A 19,006-nucleotide genomic window follows, 5' to 3' on the forward strand; every position below is an offset into this window, starting at 1 on the left:
CTGTTTTCAGTTCCGGTTACAGTTGTGACACTAAAGAAAGTTGTCGAGACTACATCTGGAGAACCACGGCTCTTGCAAAGGAAAATAACCTGCACAACAAACTGTGCATATCCGGCACCCAAGATTTCATGGCTTGTGAATGACGTAAGTAGATCAATATCAGAGGACCATGTCTGGCCCTTTCAGGTCTACACTATATTGAATCAATTTATTGGTCTTTGGTCTTGAGTAGACAACTAGGGAGACTATATGTATAGGCAGGAGAGAGTTTGAATTGGCCATCTTCAGTGAACTTATATACAGAGTAGGTCATGTTAGATTCAGCATTAAAACTATTCCTCATTCAAGCATGAATCGTCATGACGTTCTGTGAGAGGTGAACGTCCCCTATTAGCGACCAGTGGTTCCTCGAGCAATAAAGCTACTGTGCAGTTTTTAAATGACTCTTGTTCAGTAATAAAATCATAATAAAATACTTCTTTATAAGGACCCTCGGCACTAGGAAATGCTGTTTCCAATTGAGAGAGTTGCACTGATTATCTGGAAACAAGTACCGTTCATTTAAAAGGAAACGACCTTTTGCTACAAGTGCAGTACTTTAAAAAGAGAGGGTGTCCTTGATGGAGTGGTGTCCGCAAAAGGGGGGTTCCACTGTAGTGTAAGAGATTAAGATGAAATAGATACTTTAGCTTTACCATTACCAAACGTGTTTTCCAGCAACTCTTTAACGGCATACCGACGGTCAAAGAGTTAGACTGCTCTGGGGCCAAGGACGGCCAGAAACAGACTATGAGCACAGTGTTAGTAATGAGCACAGACATGGATAAGGAGAGTACAGAATATAACATTACGTGTACAGCAGAAAACGTTGTTGGAGAGCCAAATGTTTCAGAGGCAATGGCTGTCAATAATGATGGTAAGCATCTTACAATTGTTTGCATTATCATATAGCGTTGTTTATTTTTTGAGAGCTCCCTTAATGTTTATTTCAGTTCTGTCCGGTCAGTTGAAACACTTATCATGGTGAATGTCTAAAAATGGAAATAACTTAGTTTCAGAAACAGGAGACAAGTTTTCGTATACCAACTTTTTTCCCTATCACCATCCTTTTTTAATTCACATGTTTTCAATAATGTTCGGTGTTCAGACCACTTCTAAAAAAAATTCTTGCAAAGAAATCATTGTTTTATCAGTGACTCATCCTGAAAGCATCCTAAAAGCTTTAGCCAAGAAATATTTTAAAACACTTTATATATTTTTTAGTTTCGCTAACCGGCCCATATTCATAAAGGTTCTTAACTTAAGTGCCATAAAACCCTAAGTGGTAAACTCCCCTAAGTTCCCACCTAAAATGGGTTTCATAAAACTACTCAGCGCCCCACTTAGCAAGGTTGACCGCTTAAGTTTGAGTGTAACAAATATATTTCTTCAAAAGACACATTAGGTACCCGTGTCATATTTCTTGTTGATTTCTGCCTATAGATTAATTCATTATTCATCGATCATTGGCATTCAAATGTGCAAATAACAAAGCATTACCTGTACTCAATTGTATCATTGTTGCCCGGGGATGTTAGGGTTCAAAATGGCGTAATAAGCTAAAGCCACAATGGATACCCATATGGATGACCTCATCCCCTTCCCAACGTCTCATAATATCTGTTGCTGCGTTTTCTCGGAGCACAACTGAGTCGTGGGTGCTACATGACCATCTAGCTGCACCATTGATAAACCCAAAATGTGCATCAAAAACAACCTGGACATTGATGAAACACCAGTTTTCCCCGTTTACATCCCCATCCATGAAACGAAGGTCCTAGATAGATCGATCGAGCGAAGCTCTCTGGGCTTTGTCCGATCTGGCCTAGATTGGTTTGTGATTGGTGATACAGGGTGTTGTACTGTATTAAGGAAAAGTAGTATTTCTAGAAATTGTGTTTTTACTAAAATCAAGGTCAATACCATGTTTTTTGGGGTCGTTTAAAAAAAGTCGTTTATTATCGTACATCATCTGTCCAATGTGAAAAGTGATATTTTTAGAAATGGCGTTTTTACTGAAATTGAGCTCAAAAAAACAACATGTTTTTTCGGCCGTTTTTAAAAAGTCATGGATTGGCGTACATCCTCTTTCCTATTACTCTAGAATCAAAATACATTGCATGCATTCGATCGACCACACCGATAACAACGTGAAATCGAGGAATCTGGCAATACAAACGGATAATTGAGGAGTGTTATCTTGCTTCCGAAATTTGGTTCAGTGAGGTTGTTACCTCCGCAATTTATACCCGACTCATGGTTGGTTGAAGAATGTGGACAGTATCACCAGTAACCTGTTGGAATGACCCGCAAGCGTAAAAACGGTCAAACCGAAGAGTCGCAAGCAACTTTAACTCAGGAGACAGCGCGTAATTCCCCCTAGTTTCCGATTCGAGGTCATCCCTCACAAGAAGAATGTTTGCTGATCAAACCGATATCGCTGATATAATCATAAGTCGTTTTAGAAGTCCAGCGGATTAGGTGATCACGAAAAAACCCTTTCTTTGCGAATTGCGCGCCTGTGTTCAATTTCATGTTGCCAAGCCAACCAAGATCAACAAAATCATCTCTGACGAGTGCCGTGCTCAAAATGAACTGCAAGAACCAGTCCACTGAGAGTTAAGACTGAGTATGAGGCATGATAAAATAATGTTTTTACCTGACAAATAATTTTGACTATTCTATGATTGACGTGAAATATTTATGTATCATTCCAACAGATAGAAGCTTGAAATAAAGCCTATAATACATATTATGTGGTTTGCATGCATAACGGTTAGATATAATTTTTTTGTTGATGAGGTTTACACCACCGGTTTTGCAGTCCCAGAAAGCCTCTGGCAGTACTAAGCAAAAATGTTCATGCTTTTGTCATTTTGGTTTTTTTTAAATTCCGCCGCCCGCTCAATCTTTTCCCTCGGCATCCCGTGCAATGCGATTAAACTGTCTAAATTTATATAAGCATTGATCACGGCAGCGTACTTCTTTTACTGAGCGATTCTGGTCAAAAACGCAGGCGTGACACGCAAAGGTTGAGCGGAGAGAAGCTAGCCTCAGCCTGGTTGTTTATTTCAGACCACTTATCCTCATTTCCCCATTCAACATTGAGATTTTAATGAGGTTTATCGAAATCCGTGGTTTAAAAGAAAACTCGGACAAGGTCGGAAGATTCTCCAACAAGTCATAAAACAACAGAGAAACCGTTTAGCCGAGGACCTGAATCTTACTGATTATATTGTAATCAAAACACTTATTAAATTCATTATATATTACTAAGATAAATATCGATAAGATTGAAATTAGAAGAATCTTATGAGAAAAATATTGTTGGATTTTTTTTCTTAGCAAGAAATTATAAGAACAAAATTTCACTGAAGGTATAAATTATTGGTACGATATCTTAATAAATTATAGCAAATTAAAATTTGCTATAATTTATTAAGATTATTATTGAAAATAATTTTCCTAACAAGAAATTGGTAATTTCCATCTTACTATTTCTTCATTAAGAAAAATCTCAGTAATTACTTGGTAAGATAAATATCTTAAATGCATTTGTTGCCGTACGCAGTGCACAGCAACTTAAAATTGTATTGATCACCGCTGGTGTTACAACCCTGATCTGAGATGCAAAAGTTCCCTTATTTGAAATTCCACCATGTTGAGCATCACATGGTGTCATACTTATTTCTCGACTATGTATCTTATGAATAGACGTATTGGTAGAATTGTAAACTCGTCTGGCAATTAAAAAAAGCTGAAAATGGTACAAATTACATCAAGAGGTACACCATTCAATCCTGTTGGTACGTTTTCATCTCGTCTGCGGAGTCATGCATTTTTGCACCGAAATCGAATCCGTCCCAATAAGATGTCGATTTCAATCAGTGAGTCAATAAACATACAAATACGTCCAATTCTAAATTACCTGACAACAAGGTCCCATTGCTTAAAGAATGGGACCTTATTCTTACCATTTGCCCAAATGAAGTGGCCTTTTATTAATTGCTCTTTTAGAACATCTGCAAAAGGGATACCCTTGATATACACAATCGATATCCAAACGATCAATTTTTAAAGTATTTGGAAGGCAATAGGCAATATTTAGAATTTTGTAAACCAAGGCCTTTTCGGGAATTACTTTGTTTATACCAATTAAATGTATTTTTAGAAAAAAACGGATCGTTAGCACCTACACGCACCATGCCTCGATGTGTGAGTCCAAATCTGAAACGGATATGTCGCATCGTGAAGTCTGTAGGATTGTTCATATCTCAAATTATGACCTTTTATTAAAAGCTAATTAACTCAATTCTAATTGGTCAAAATTGATATTTCTTTTTTGCAAATGGGAAGGTAAAGGTTGGAACTAAAACATACATTGAAATAAATAGATACCCTTTTGTGAATAATATGTTAGAGAAATTCTTGTTGGAAGCGCACACTTGAAGTGTCATAGATGAACCCTAGCCTCAAGTAAGCCCACATATTATTTGTGACTTTCACAAACGCAAACGCCTGTCCCATTGTTCCACATCGTGATCAAGAGCTCGAACAATGGGATAGGCGATCACGTTGGCGTCTCGGGAGCTTTACTCCCTAATACCGGGTATAGATGGCGGGGTAGAGATCGGTGTTAGATACACTGCTTCAGTCATTTCGGGAATCCCCTATGGTCGTGATAGTATGCCTAAAAGACTTGCCAAAGCAAATTGCTTTTTTCAATACCTCTCCAAATGTGGACTTGACAGTTAAAAGCATACTCGCGTCTAATTGATAGGTCCGGATCTAGATAGTAAATCTTCATTACTTCTTTTACATTATTGACCGGTGTTTATTCCAGTACAGCCAGGACCAGTCAACATTCACCACTTGATGCCTTAGATCCAAAGAGTAAATCGTCGTTTTCTTTTCAGCATTGACCGGTGCTAATTACCAGAATGATATCACAGTACAGCCAGGACCAGTTGAAGTGAAGCAAGGACAGAACGTGAGGCTGTGGTGCAAACTGAAATACGACCGTGATAAAATAGTGCCAGTAAACTGGCAAACCCCGCCAAAATTCCAAACAAGAACCGACGATTGTTCTTCTTTTGCAAAGGATAAATATGCCATGTCATGTTCAGATGCCAGATACCCTTTTAGGTATTATAATATGACAATAATGGATGTCCAATGGGCCGATAATGGGGAATATCGGTGTATGTATACTAACCCTATGGACATTGTGGATTTACAAGTTTTGGGTAAGTTATAATCAGGAGCTACACAAACATAAGGCATACGAGCACCCTAATCTAAGAACTCACGAATTAGAAATAAAGTTGATTGCAAATGAATAGGATGCAAGAGTGGTTCTTTCGGCGCTTATGACACTGAAACTAGTGAAGGTGCTCAAGTCGTGATTTAAATTAAGGTTTACAAAAATGTACCATGATTGAAGCATCTATATCCCCGGTTGTTGAAGTAGCGGTAGCCAAGTCAGCTACAGTACACTGTACAGTGCGGCTCATATAAATACAAATACATACTTAATACGAAATCTCGTGACCTAATGCACCAGACTCAGGCTGCGCAATTTTTTTCAGTTTTTTTCTAATCGTACTTTGATTTATGACAGAAATAAGTTTGCATGGATTTTTTATCATATAACTTTTTTAATTCAAACTCTTTGTTTAAATTCTTGCTAAAATTACAGACAAAAATATTCGGAAACACTATTTCGCCCTCAGTGTTCATGAGAACCATGTGCTTCCACTTTGTAGGCTGATTTTCTCTTGTCAATTTCCAGTTCCGGTAACAGATGTGACACTAGAAAAAGTCGTCAAAAGCTATGCTGCGGAGCCCCAGCGCCTGTATGAGATCTTTACCTGCACAACAAACTGTGCATTTCCAGCACCCAAGATTTCATGGCTTGTAAATGACGTAAGTAGAGCAATATCAGAGGACGATGTCTTGATTTTAGAAGGTCTACACCAATTGAAACGATTTATTGATAATTGGTTTGAGGAGACTGCTAGGGGGACTATTGGCAAGAGAGGGGCTAAATTGGCCATCTTCAGGGGACTGCTATACACTGTAAGAGCCCTGGGTGATCATTTCGAATTCAGCACTAAGTATATTCCTCGTGCAAGCGTGAATCATTGCGACATAATGTGAGATGTGAAATAGTGACCTTGTGTAACTTTATCATGCCTGCCTAGCTGTTGCCTATATTTCCCTTTCCAGATGAAGTCGGTGACAGTGGTTCCTCAAGCAATAAAGCTACTGTGCAGTTTTTAAATGACTCTTGTTCAATAATAAAATCATAACAAAATACTTCTTTATAAGGACCCTTGGCACTAGGAAATGCTGTCACTAATTGAGAGAGTTACACTGATTATCTGGAAAAAAGTGCTGTACATTTAAAAGGAAACGACCTTTTGCTACCAGTGCAGCATTTTAAATAGAGAGGGTATCCTTCATTATAGCGGTGTCCGCTAAAGGGAGGTTCCACAGTAGTGTAAGAGATTAAGATGAAATAGACCTTTAGCTTTACCATTACCATACGTATTTTCCAGCAACTCTTTAACGGCATACCGACGGTCAAAGAGTTAGACTGCTCTGGGGCCAAGGACGGCCAGAAACAGACTATGAGCACAGTGTTAGTAAGGAGCACAGACACTGATAAGGAGAGAACAGAATATAACATTTCGTGTACGGCAGAAAACGTCGTTGGAGAGCCAAATGTTTCAGAGGCAATGGCTGTCAATAATGATGGTAAGCATCTTACAATTGTTTGCGTTATCATATAGCGTTGTTTATTTTTTGAGACCTCCCGCAATGTTTATTTCGGTTCTGCAGGCCAGTTGAAATAATAATCATGTCTAAAAATGAAAATAACTTAATTTCAGAAACAGAATAAAAGTTTTCCTATACTGGTTCCCTACCACTATTTTTTTTAAATGCCATGTTCAACATGTTCAATGTTCAGACCACTTCTAAGAAAGAAATCATTGTTTAATAGGTGAGGTATCCTGAAAGTATCATGAAAGCTTTATTAGCCAAGAAAACGTTTCAAAATTTTAGACCTTTTTTAGTTTCGCTTGCCGGATCAAATAGCTATTTGAAGGTTAATTCTAAAATACCTTGGTACCGTAAAGTCAACTTTTAAATGGAAAATGCATAAGCCTCGTTCTGAGAGCGGAGTGTTTTGGACACGCAACCAAGATGCTCTACCAAAGTTCCCTCGGGTTGCACTAAAATGTGGAACCATGCACACGTCACGTCAATGGAATTTCAGCTCACTTCAGAAGTTTGAGGCTCTCAAAACACTGCTTCAAACACAAATCAGTCAAGGAAGCATCAACCACCCTAAGTTTTTTAATGAGCACTACACATATTTGCAGAGAAAAACGCTCCAAATAGCCCATTTGCACGGATTTTAGCATCACTTGAGCGAGCCGATGCGGACTTCCTATGCGCGCTGTACAAAATGTACATGTCTCATTTTCTGTAACGTTGCCGTAACATAATGTAAACAATGGCGCTACCGGCGCTCCGGCCGGGCCGGCGATGGATGGAATTTGCCAAATTCGCACATATTCAAGTTATTTTCGTGGCCTATCTTTTTAAGTTTGAGGTATTTTAGAATAGAAATTGAACCCTCGGCTTCGGACCTTGGTTGAGTTACCAAGACACTCTCGGGTGGAGCTAAAATTTCGTCCAAACCCTCGCCTGTCGGCTCGGGTTTGGACTGTATTTTAGCTCCACCCGAGAGTGTCTTGGTAACTCAACCAAGGTCCTCCGCCTCGGGTTCAATTCCTTAAACGTAAATCAACTCAATTTCTCCTCGCCAGGGGCAAGAATCATAAATACACAGAAAGCATATGTCGCTTTATCATACCTCATTATGTGGGCCAATCACGTCGCGTCATTCGCCGTCACGTGCCATGCGATAAATCTATTATTATATGGTATTATTTTACTGATGACGTCATCGATGACGCGTTATGTGGCTTGCCGCCCAGGTACCGTCTCGACTTAAATTATAATGCGCCGTACTTATTAAAACGGGTAAAGCCTCGGGAAATAATGTATTTACCGGACAAATAAGGTTGACTATTCTATGGGTTGTTGTGCAATATTTATATATCATTCTTAGAAATAGAAGCTTCAATAAAGTCTATGCGGTTTGCATGCATAAAGATTAGATATGCAAAATTTGTTGATGAGGTTTACACCACCGGTTTGGCAGTACCAGAGTATTTATAATATTTGAAAGACTCTGGCAGTACTAAGCAAAAATGTTTATGCTGTCGTCATTTTGTTGTTTTTTAATTCCGCCGCCCGCTGTTCCCTCGGCATCCCAAGCAATGCGATTAAACTCTCTATATTAGGTCTTGATCATGGCAGAGTCATTCTGTTATTGAATGATTCTGGTCATAAGGCGGGCTAACACCGATACACCCAGGCGTGACATGCAAATGGTGAACAAAGAGAAGCTAGCTCACTCTTGGTGTTTGGTTCAGGCCTCATAACCTCATTTCCCCATTCAACATTGGGATTTTAATTAGGTTTCTCGAAATCCGTGGTTTAAAAGAAAACTCGGACAAGGTCGGTAGATTCTCCAACAAGTCATAAAACAATCGAGAAACCGTTTAGCCAGGGACTTGAACATTATTGATTATTATTGTAATCAAATTACTTATTAAATTCGTTATATATTACTAATTATTACTAAGATAGATATTGATAAGATTGAAATCGCAAGAATCTTATAAGAAAAGTCTTGTCGGAATTTTTTTCGTAGCAATAAATCATAAGAAAACAATTTCACTTAAGTTATTATCGGTTAGATATCAATTTGCTATAACTTAGCAAGAACATAATTGACAATAATTTTTCTAACAAGAAATTGGTAATTTCTATCTAGCTATTTCTGTGTTAAGAAAAATATCGGTAGTTACTTGGCAAGATCAATATCTTAAACTCATTAATTGCCGTAACCAGTGCACAGCAACTTAAAATCGAATTGATCACCCAGGTGTCAAACAGTTACCATCCTGATCTGAGATGCAAGAGTTCCCTTATTTGAAATTCCACCATGTTAATCATCACATGGTGTATGAGGCCCCATAAGGGAATTAAATTATTTGACGAAATTATTTGAAATAAGCAAATTATATCGAAATAAATGAGTGAACGAAGTCAAGATTATTTCCAAACCATAAATTTGCTTATTCCAATTGTATTCAAACCATTTACTGTTCCTATCGATATTGTTTCAAACAATGTATTTGCTCTCTTTTGATTATATTCATCCAAGCAAACAACGCAACTTTATTGTTTTCAAATAATACATTTTCTGAATATACGTTGTTTCAAATAATCGAACTGTCTCGAAATGATGGTTTGTTAAATAATCAAAATTAAAAAAAGTCATGGTTTCTCAAACCAGGAAATAGTCCATTGCATTGGATGATAAACAATCACGCACAAAATCATTATTTCCAAACCGTCACTTTAACAAACTGATCGCTTCAAATCATGAAAGTATGCACGAAATCATTTGTGTACAATCTAATTGGACTCATCTAATGTTGATTATTTGCATCCCAGCAACGTTTTTTCAAACCATGAAAACGCGAACTCTGATTGTTTCCATCCAATCACTTCCAAAAGTCAATGTTTCCATCCAAGCAAAACTACGTTCATGGTATGCGCACATGGTTTGCGCAGTAGACGGGTTTGAATTTGAACTTAATAAAACCCGTCTACTGCGCAAACCATGTGCGCATACCATGAACGTAGTTTTGCTTGGATGCAAACAATGGCTTTTGGAAGTGATTACCGTTACCGTTACCGTTACCGTCATAGCGGCATCTTGGCCCATGAAGGGTCTTTGCCTCCTTCATACGTAACTTCTGCACTTCTTCATTTTATACGCATGCGGGTTTAACACAGTGGGAAGAAACAAAAAATTTTTAACTTTTTACACTATTTACAGATTGTCAGTGACCTTCATTTCTTCTTTAGTCGTTCTATATATAGCAATTCGCATCCTAACTCTCTTTTTCTGGTATCTGATTTTCATCAACATATCTTACTTGTCCTTCAATGATCCGGCATATATATATCATGTACCAGCCACTAAAATTCGTACATATCCTTTGATTTGCCCCATAGTTTATCAAGCCTGTTTTTAAAGACATTTACAGAAGGTGCCATCACCACATCAGCCGGAAGAGCATTCCATTCGTGTACGATCCCACTTGTAAAACAGTTCTCCCTCAGATTGGTATTGTACCTGTTAACTTCCAACTTCAGAGGGTGGCCTGTCAAGTTGCGATTCTGGTGGTAAGGGATCTCCATTTGCGTTCTTATCAACCCATGCGCTATCTTGTACATGAATATCATGTCGCCCTTGATTGGATGGAAACAATCAGAGTTCGCGTTTTCATGGTTTGAAAAAACGTTGCTGGGATGCAAATAATCAACATTAGATGAGTACAATTAGATTGTATACAAATAATTTCGTGCATACTTTCATGATTTGAAACAATCAGTTTGTTAAAGTGATGGTTTGGAAATAATGATTTTGTGCGTGATTGTTTATCATCCAATGCAATGGACTATTTCCTGGTTTGAGAAACCATGACTTTTTTAATTTTGATTATTTAACAAACCATCATTTCGAGACAGTTTGATTATTTGAAACCACGGATATTCAGAAAATGTATTATTTGAAAACAATAAAGTTACGTTGTTTGATTGGATGAATATAATCAAAAGAGAGCAAATTCATTGTTTGAAACAATATCGATAGGAACAGTAAATGGTTTGAATACAATTGGAATAAGCAAATTTATGGTTGGGAAATAATCTTGACTTCGTTCACTCATTTATTTCGATATAATTTGCTTATTTCAAATAATTTCGTCAAATAATTTAATTCCCACATGGCGCCTCATAATGGTGTCCTACTTATTTCTCGAATATGTATCTTATGGAAAGACTTTGCCAATATTGTAAACTCGTCTGGCAATTAAAACAAGCTGAAATGGTACACATTACATCAAAAAGTACACCATTCGATCCTGCTTGTACGTTTTCATCATGTCGGAGCCATTCTTGTTTGCTCCCGAATCGAACCCACCCCATTTAGATGTCGATTTCAATCAGTGAGAAAATAAACAAACAAATGCGTGCAATTCTGAATTACCTGACAACAAGGTCCCATGGCTTATAGGCCGCGTATCCGATAGAAAAGAGGACAGTATTCTTACCATTTGCCCAAATAAAGTGGCCTTTAAATAATTGTCCTTTTAGAACATCTGCAATAGGAATACAAGTAAGATACACAATGAGAAAGTACTAAGCATCGTCCTTCAGTGGCATAAAAAACACGAGTATTATTGCAGCCTTTCGGATGAGGAAGTTTTTTGATTCAAGAAATGATCGCGCGAGGGCGCAAGTCTCATTTTGGTACATGTATGATGTGACACTCTTTTTGAAGCTCCAGGTGCACACAATATAGTGAATACAGTAGCGCCACTGAGGACTGATGTTGGCATATCATAATTAACTGAGGGTGTTTGAAACATGGCAGACGGTCGTTCAAATAATGGTGAACGGGTGATTGTGTTTTCTCACAGAGCCGCTGGGGTTTATATTCATGCATATCAGCTTCAATGATATTGATGTCTTAAATTGTTAATGACTTATTGTTGTTTCCAGTATCCCGGCCGGTAACTCCCTGTCCACCTCAGCCCATTATGGCTAAACCTTTTTGGCAAATAGTGGCAGTGGCACTATTTCTATTGCTTGTCACAGCAATCATGATCGCCTTCATTGCCATGCGCGAAAGACATCATCGACAGGCTCTCAGAGTGAGTTTTCAGATTATTTTTGTTGCAGCTTCTTGGCACTTTTCTTAACCATTTGCTGTTGCATAATCGGCTCAGTAGCTACCTTTTCGAGATAATAATGCTGCGGTCCAATCAGCATTAGAGAAAGCTGTGTAGCTTTCGGTTCACGGTGTAGCCTGGGGTCATCACTCTACTCCGGCCAATTGACAATGTTAAAACGATGTCCTGGCGTCGTAAGAAGATATATTGCAGAGCTGGAGTGTCAAGACAAATATCGAGTTGGTGACTTCGGAAGATTTGGTATTAACTGATTATTCCAAATTGTGAGTTAAATAGATCCAGTCGTGGCACAATTCTTTATTTAGACTAGGTGAATGTGGTAAAATGAACTAAATTGGTGATTACTTTTCATGCAGCTCATTGGCTACATAATCATATGAGGGGAACTCGAAACTGCTAACATGTATCCCGCTTATTCCCGCCGAGGTTTTAACTGGGCCGTTCAAAACTCCCCATTTCTATATGCATTTCGCTTTAGGTTTCCTTTAATCACCAATTAAGGTTGTTAGTACAGTCTTAAAGACAATTTCACGGCGTAAAGCATACTTATAATGCATACTTAGGATATCAGGCGTAGTATATACTCCTTTTAAAAGGAAACTAGGTTAGTTGTAACGGTATTGGTGCCCAAAAGTCAAGTGAAAGCGAAGATATATTATGGCTATTTAAAAAATACAGAGGTAACATTCCAAATTTGATATAGCGCAACTTAAAGCAGTTAGTGCTCAACTGTGATTTGATATTATGATTACTGTCATCTGCATGAAGACAATTGTAACAGCGAACATTAATTCCCACAGTTATTCCCACTGAGGACGCTAGGTTATACCATACACAAAGTCATTCTCGGTAAGAGGGTTAATTCACCTCACTCTGAAGGCAGACGTACGTTTCTGAAGACAAAATAAAACAAGCTGTCTATCTCACTGTAAAATGAGCTCATCTTTCTGATTTCTGACTTTCTGAAGAACGTGGCTGAAGACCTTGACATGATAGCTAATACACATCCAGGTTCCCCTCTCTCTCTAAGACGCCCTGCTTTCTCTTTCTCTTTGATCCAATCCCCTTATTTTTTGCAAGTCTGTATGATGTGTTCGCGATTTGTTGACAACTCAGACCACATATTGTTGTCGGGGATGAGAATAGTTAAATTAAAAAAAATATCCAAATAGTTTTACTAGTTTCATGAGTAAAGGATAGGCGGTGCTTCTGGTCTGTGAGAAAGGTATCATTTAAACAACAATTTTGGTTGAATCTGTCTCCAATTTGGCAAACTGCCATGGGCTGTGCAGTCATCCGACGTGAAAATTGTATTTGCTGCTCTAGTTTTTTGTTTGGGATGATTAAGTTTGGGTCATTTATAGTGGAATAATCAGATGCCCATCAACCATATCCCGACGCAGGCGATATGGTGTCATATCCCAACGATCAAAACGGTGTCGGGCATCTTTCAGCTGTTTGCGTGCGGACTGAGGGCATCAATCTCTCAAAGAAGGACTCCGATCCACGTGAGACAGTGCCGAAGTCGACAATGGCTGCTTCATAATTCCATATCCCTTCGAACGTCCTTTGATCATTCCTCCCAAGCCATTGGGTTGCTTGTGGATTGGAATAGTTCCAGAACTGTTCAGGCCTAGAACTGTTCAACTGTACTGATAGATCTGAACAGTTCCAGCAATACAGTAGAAAGGAATGTTCTGTCACTGTTCCAACCAACATCACATTTCAATGGTTACCTAGCATAAAATGATTACATGTAAGATAGACCACTCTCATGATCAATTATAAATGACACACCTTTATCAAGGGGGGATTATCCACCAAATACAAAATGACCTCGTGCCCATTTCACTGATTACCTCACCTGCCTATTTCGATTAGGCAACCTGGCCCGGCACTTTCAGAATTTTAGAACTGTTCTCTTTAGAGGACAACTCTGTTTGGCTTTGAGTGGTTGTTTGCAGGAAAAAATAAGAAAACAAGCATTTTCCGAACCGACCAATCTTAACAATAGTGCCGCCAAATATAATGCTAATTAGCCAAAATGACGTCATTGTGGTTGGAGAATTTGCCTGACAACGGCTCGTGGCCGGCTTACTGACTGCATCACATGAACCACTCTTTCATTGAGAATCTGATTTCGAACTTCCGATTTAATCTGATTTCGCACTGCACTTGGAGGTTTATTCTCTAGAGAGTATTCCTCACCCCAGTTGCAATTTATTACGTGCCACTACGTTTATGTGTAATTTGAAGTTATTTGTCAAGTGACTCTAACTTTTGCCAGCGGCCAGATAAGAGTCCATCGCAGGCTACTTTCTCATCAGAACTTGGATTTTATCCTCTCTTGTCTATTCTCCTCAATAAATCAGCATTTGAGACTGGGTCATCCAATTTAATCTTGGGAATATTCCTTTAACAATGTGAACTGCTGTTCATATACAAAACTCTGGATCGAGTTTGCGCTTGCTGGTCTCAGAAGTGTATTTCATATTGTCCAGGTTTGTTCATCAGAGGAAGCAGAGTTCGATGAATGTTCGGATATTCTAGAATGTGCCAAGAATGCAGAGCTTATAACCCCATCATTCTTTCACTTTAATGAGAAGGTGAGGATGACCCTTTTAAGTTATGAGGTTAGTCAGGTGTCTTCTATTTAGACTCGAGTTTGACGATTAATGTGCAAAAATGTATCAAACAAATATCACATGACCTAGGAGAGTGATACGCCCATGCAATAAAAATATCTTAATCAAATGAGGAATAATCTCGTCCAATCCAGACTCTATGTGCCATGTCTGTTAAAATACCTCCCCCATTTTGCGTCATTTTCATTGTAGTCCTTTGTTACAATAATGTGGGTATCGTTACACATCTTAGAGAGGTTTTCCCGAAAGTGTGCGATGTTGACGCGTCCGTTAACAGGGCGTATAGTCTATGTCAAAATGCGTTTCCAAGGTATTTGCATAAGGACAACCCATTCCTGTTCTATCTCACTGGAAACACATGATTCCTCTGTTTTTGCAGGATGTTAAATCCGGTGTTTTATTTTTTGAATAAATCATAAACGTCGCATTGGTTCCTAGCTCATATTTGCCACCACATGTGGAATGTTTGCCAATTTTTGCCAATCAAGGAACAATTCTACGTTTCTTCCTGGATAATTCTTACAATGACCGCTCCCGTGAAACACAGTTCCTAAAGCTACCTGCCAAAATAATTTTAAAAAAGGGGGTTAACCATTGCGCTTTTGAAATATATCGAATTATATTGAATCATGCCGAAGTGAGCGAAAAACGCATCAACTATCACTGGACAGCATTTCAACACACGGCTGACGCACATCCCAAGTTCAGTTTACACATAAGTCGGCATCAGCAGTAAAATGCGTATTTTCTTGTTAGCAACCAATTAAGCGCTCCAGCTTTCAGACATTCCCAATAACATGTCTCTACCAAAACAATTGATACATCAACACTGACATGCACTGCATGATGAGCATGAAATCAACGTCGTGAATTAAAACGTTATATAGTCCGGGAGCTGAGCGACTTTTATTTAACAAAACTGGCCACAAATGATTTGAATGTGTTGTGGGAAAAAGTACGCCTACCTGACCTTAGAAACCCAATTCTTAAGTTTTTCCAGTGGTGGGTGACTTAGAGATAGAGGGGTTAGAGTTTGTGTTAATGTCTTTACACGTAGATCTTGAACGGTTAAATTTAGACCTTATAAATGTATTACTTACAGGTGCAAATGAGTGAGATGAGCATGTTTTCAAATGCCCTCTCGATATGTTATAGGAAATTACATTTTAAATTGGTTTCTAAAGAAATAAAGGCAAAATACATAAACATGACATTTCCAACCACACTGCCACTTAAAACATCTGTTAGTAATACATTTATAGGGTCCAAATCGAACCGTTCAAGATGTACGTGTACATTGGTGCTTGTGCTCCTGTTCTAGCGGTGTTTCTCGGAGATTTACCGATAAGTGTTGTGTTCGGCCTAAGTTGTAGATTTTGCTTCTTTAAATAAGGTTTATGGAACTCTGGTGATTGTCTTTATATTTCTAACAGTAGTCCAAAATGATTTCTTTCCTTCTATATTTCGGCAGATCGTTGTTTTCCTTTGAGAAACACTCCCTTTGTCTGTCTATCATCGCCTTCATATCTTTCTTTGTTGTACTATGGTGATCGTCTTTAAACATTATATTATCCCTTGAGACATGTACGAAAGAAATGTTCGTATTAAGTGATATTTAGAATTATTCCAAAACCCTTCAAATAGTCCTCAAAATGTATGAAGGAAGCATATGCTTTTCTGTTGCAACTGATTTATCTCACAGGTGAATGAAAGAGAAAATGGCCACTCTGGAGAATTGATTGTCCATACTTGCCGAGTATCAGACAGGCTTCCAGCTTGTCGTGTTGGCCTGTCCTAGGAAAGGAAAAAGTTATTCACTTTCAGGGCTGTCACAATGTGACGCATAGCTGAACTTATGCCAACTTATGTGAATTGTCATCAACACGCTGATGCACGCTGATATGAGTTTGTGATTGGCTGGGTATAAGTTGTACACATTAAAGGGTATTTAGCCTAATGCAAATATTCAATGGGATTTTATTCTTCATTTAAAACGACCAAAAACATTAGGGTTAATTAAATGCTTTTTATTTCATGAAAATATCTCAAAAATTGAAAACGTTATGAGCGGTCAAAGTTAAAGATTCGGCAATGCTCATTAAATTGGACTGCTAGGTAATGTTATGATATGATGTCATAACATGTACTCCAATTTAATGACATATTTAATTCTTGAATTACTGGCAACGTACTTCACATACAATTATTAAACTTATCACATGCGTAGAGTATACAATTATGACATGTATGAATGAGTCTCTCATATCTAAAACTGCATAAATCGATTACAACATAACATGATTATATTGTATAATAACAGGGATAATAAAGAAATGCTGTTATGTTGGCTAACATTATTAACATTTCAAAACAAACACTTCGGCTTTTCACAATACGACCACCAACTCTCGTTTTTCTCTCGGAAAACTCTCGAAATCTGCATCGTTCACGAAATCTCTCGTAAATCACTCGTAAAGTACAGGGACGCCTAATCGGATTACACGCTCAGTGGCGATGCCTCTCGTAAAGTCTCGAGTTCTTGAATTCCGAGACCTTTCGTCAGTTTTTCGATACCTTTCGACAGTATAATCTATTAAACGGTTATTTACATGTTGGTTTGCAGGGGGCGCGATAAGTCCGACCATTATGACCAGCGTGCTCAATATTTATGATAGTTGTCAGTTCCACAATGAAACTTAGGAGGCGGATAAGATATGCCGTTGCCTATCTTTTGTAAAAAGTCATCTATGCGAACCAGAGGCAATTCATTTATTGAGTGTCCTTCCCGGGCAGGCTCTTCCCCTATCATAATTATGTTGATGACAATCGATGCGTTTATTTAACGCGTTGGCCTTTTATGATTCCAAATAAGCATTAAGAAATAAACATTAACCTCATTAAGTGTGTTATAAAAAAAAAATTATTTTAGGATTTTACCCGATCTGCAATGCATGGTACGAGTGCGTCCATATGACACCGTTGACGGTCGCTATCAGTGTGAATCGAGTTTAGCCAAGTTCGTATCAGAGCGATTCCTCGCGTCAGTGTATTGTACACTTTTTTTCCGCGCCTCACTTTCGCAAGTAAAAGCGGAGATAGCCTGGTGCGTCGACATAGCGTTTTGTATTAGTAGCGCGTTTTATATTAGTAGCGCTGTGCTTCAGAAATTAACGGTAAAAACGTCAGTCTGTCATTACTGCAGCCTCTGAACAGACAAAATCTTAAAACCACCGGATGCCATCACCTTTTTATACATATGTAAATAAAACCGCAGTATCAATAAATGGTTCATGATATTTGCTGCTCGGTTGGTGCATTAGGCAACAAAACGGCAAAATAGCTGTCAATCACATTATCATTTAGCCATTACTGTCAAAGACCCTTATTTGTCGGTGATTATCTCGCAATATACCACATCGGATTATCACACCAAACTACTAATTTCTTTTTTGGATCATTCAACATAATAAGACTTATACGAACAACACTGAATGACCACAACTTCCTGATGTCAGGTAATCCTTTAATGTGTGTCTATAGAAATGTTTCTTTTGAGCTAAAAATACATTCGTCCCTCAATCAAAACAGGGTTTCTTTTTTATTTGACCAACAATAAACTTGCAAGGGTTACATACACCTTACTTTCCACTTTTTCTTTTAGCAAAATATGAACTTTCGAGGATCAAAGTTCCCGAAAGTGAATGTTTAAGCCAGTGAAACATCATTCCTGTGATTGTCCCCCATATTTAAATGTTTCCATACAAAAGACAACTAGAAGAAAAACCATGAGGGGAAAACAGAAAATGTGCCAATCTGTGTTTCAGCGTTTCCAAACAGCGAGGTTCGCGAACATATGACGCAAGAGCCAATTAATTGCTTTTTTACATAGCTATTCCAAAGGCAAACATAAAATCTGGTGTTTTCTCCAACACATAGGACATTGAGATGTAGTAGGGTTAAATTATGGTGGGAAAGTGTGGAAAGGTCGGCGTGTCTTCGGAAGGTGGACCAGCGTGAAATTTAGGAGCCGTAGAGCACTGACAAAACTGAAGTTAAGAGTCGCCCGCACACACTGCTCTACAAGTAGGAAGAACGGTCTAATGGCCACATTCATTCTTTATGCTGGGGGCAGGGGGGGGGCACGACTTGTAAAAAGTGCAATTGATCGGATCATTTTTCAATAACACTGTAATCGGTCAATGTGTAACAGAAGTGATGATAGAAATGTGATGGGCTCCTGTCAAATGGTAACCCAAATGAAGGTTGTCAAAATCAGTAACCTTGGCATATCAACTCTCTGATCTCGGATTACCTTTTTTTTGATACGCACTGTATAACTTTCCATCATACTTGATGTTTACCGTTCATTGTAATGAGGCAACAATCGCCGTCACAAAGCACAATACTCAATCT

General features: G+C 38.4%; 1 protein-coding gene across 1 annotated transcript in view; it reads left to right on the forward strand.

The window, feature by feature from the left end:
• Positions 1-19,006, forward strand: part of LOC135502528 (neural cell adhesion molecule 1-A-like) — a 148,480-nt gene that overhangs the window by 78,076 nt on the left and 51,398 nt on the right. The window contains exons 3-8 of the mRNA XM_064795457.1: positions 11-144; positions 718-916; positions 4,956-5,285; positions 5,831-5,964; positions 6,600-6,798; positions 11,758-11,909. Of these exons, the coding sequence (XP_064651527.1) occupies positions 11-144; positions 718-916; positions 4,956-5,285; positions 5,831-5,964; positions 6,600-6,798; positions 11,758-11,909 (1,148 nt within the window). The remainder of the gene's footprint in view (positions 1-10; positions 145-717; positions 917-4,955; positions 5,286-5,830; positions 5,965-6,599; positions 6,799-11,757; positions 11,910-19,006) is intronic.

The sequence above is a fragment of the Lineus longissimus genome, chromosome 18 (assembly GCF_910592395.1).
Source record: "Lineus longissimus chromosome 18, tnLinLong1.2, whole genome shotgun sequence".
NCBI classification, from domain to species: domain Eukaryota; kingdom Metazoa; phylum Nemertea; class Pilidiophora; order Heteronemertea; family Lineidae; genus Lineus; species Lineus longissimus.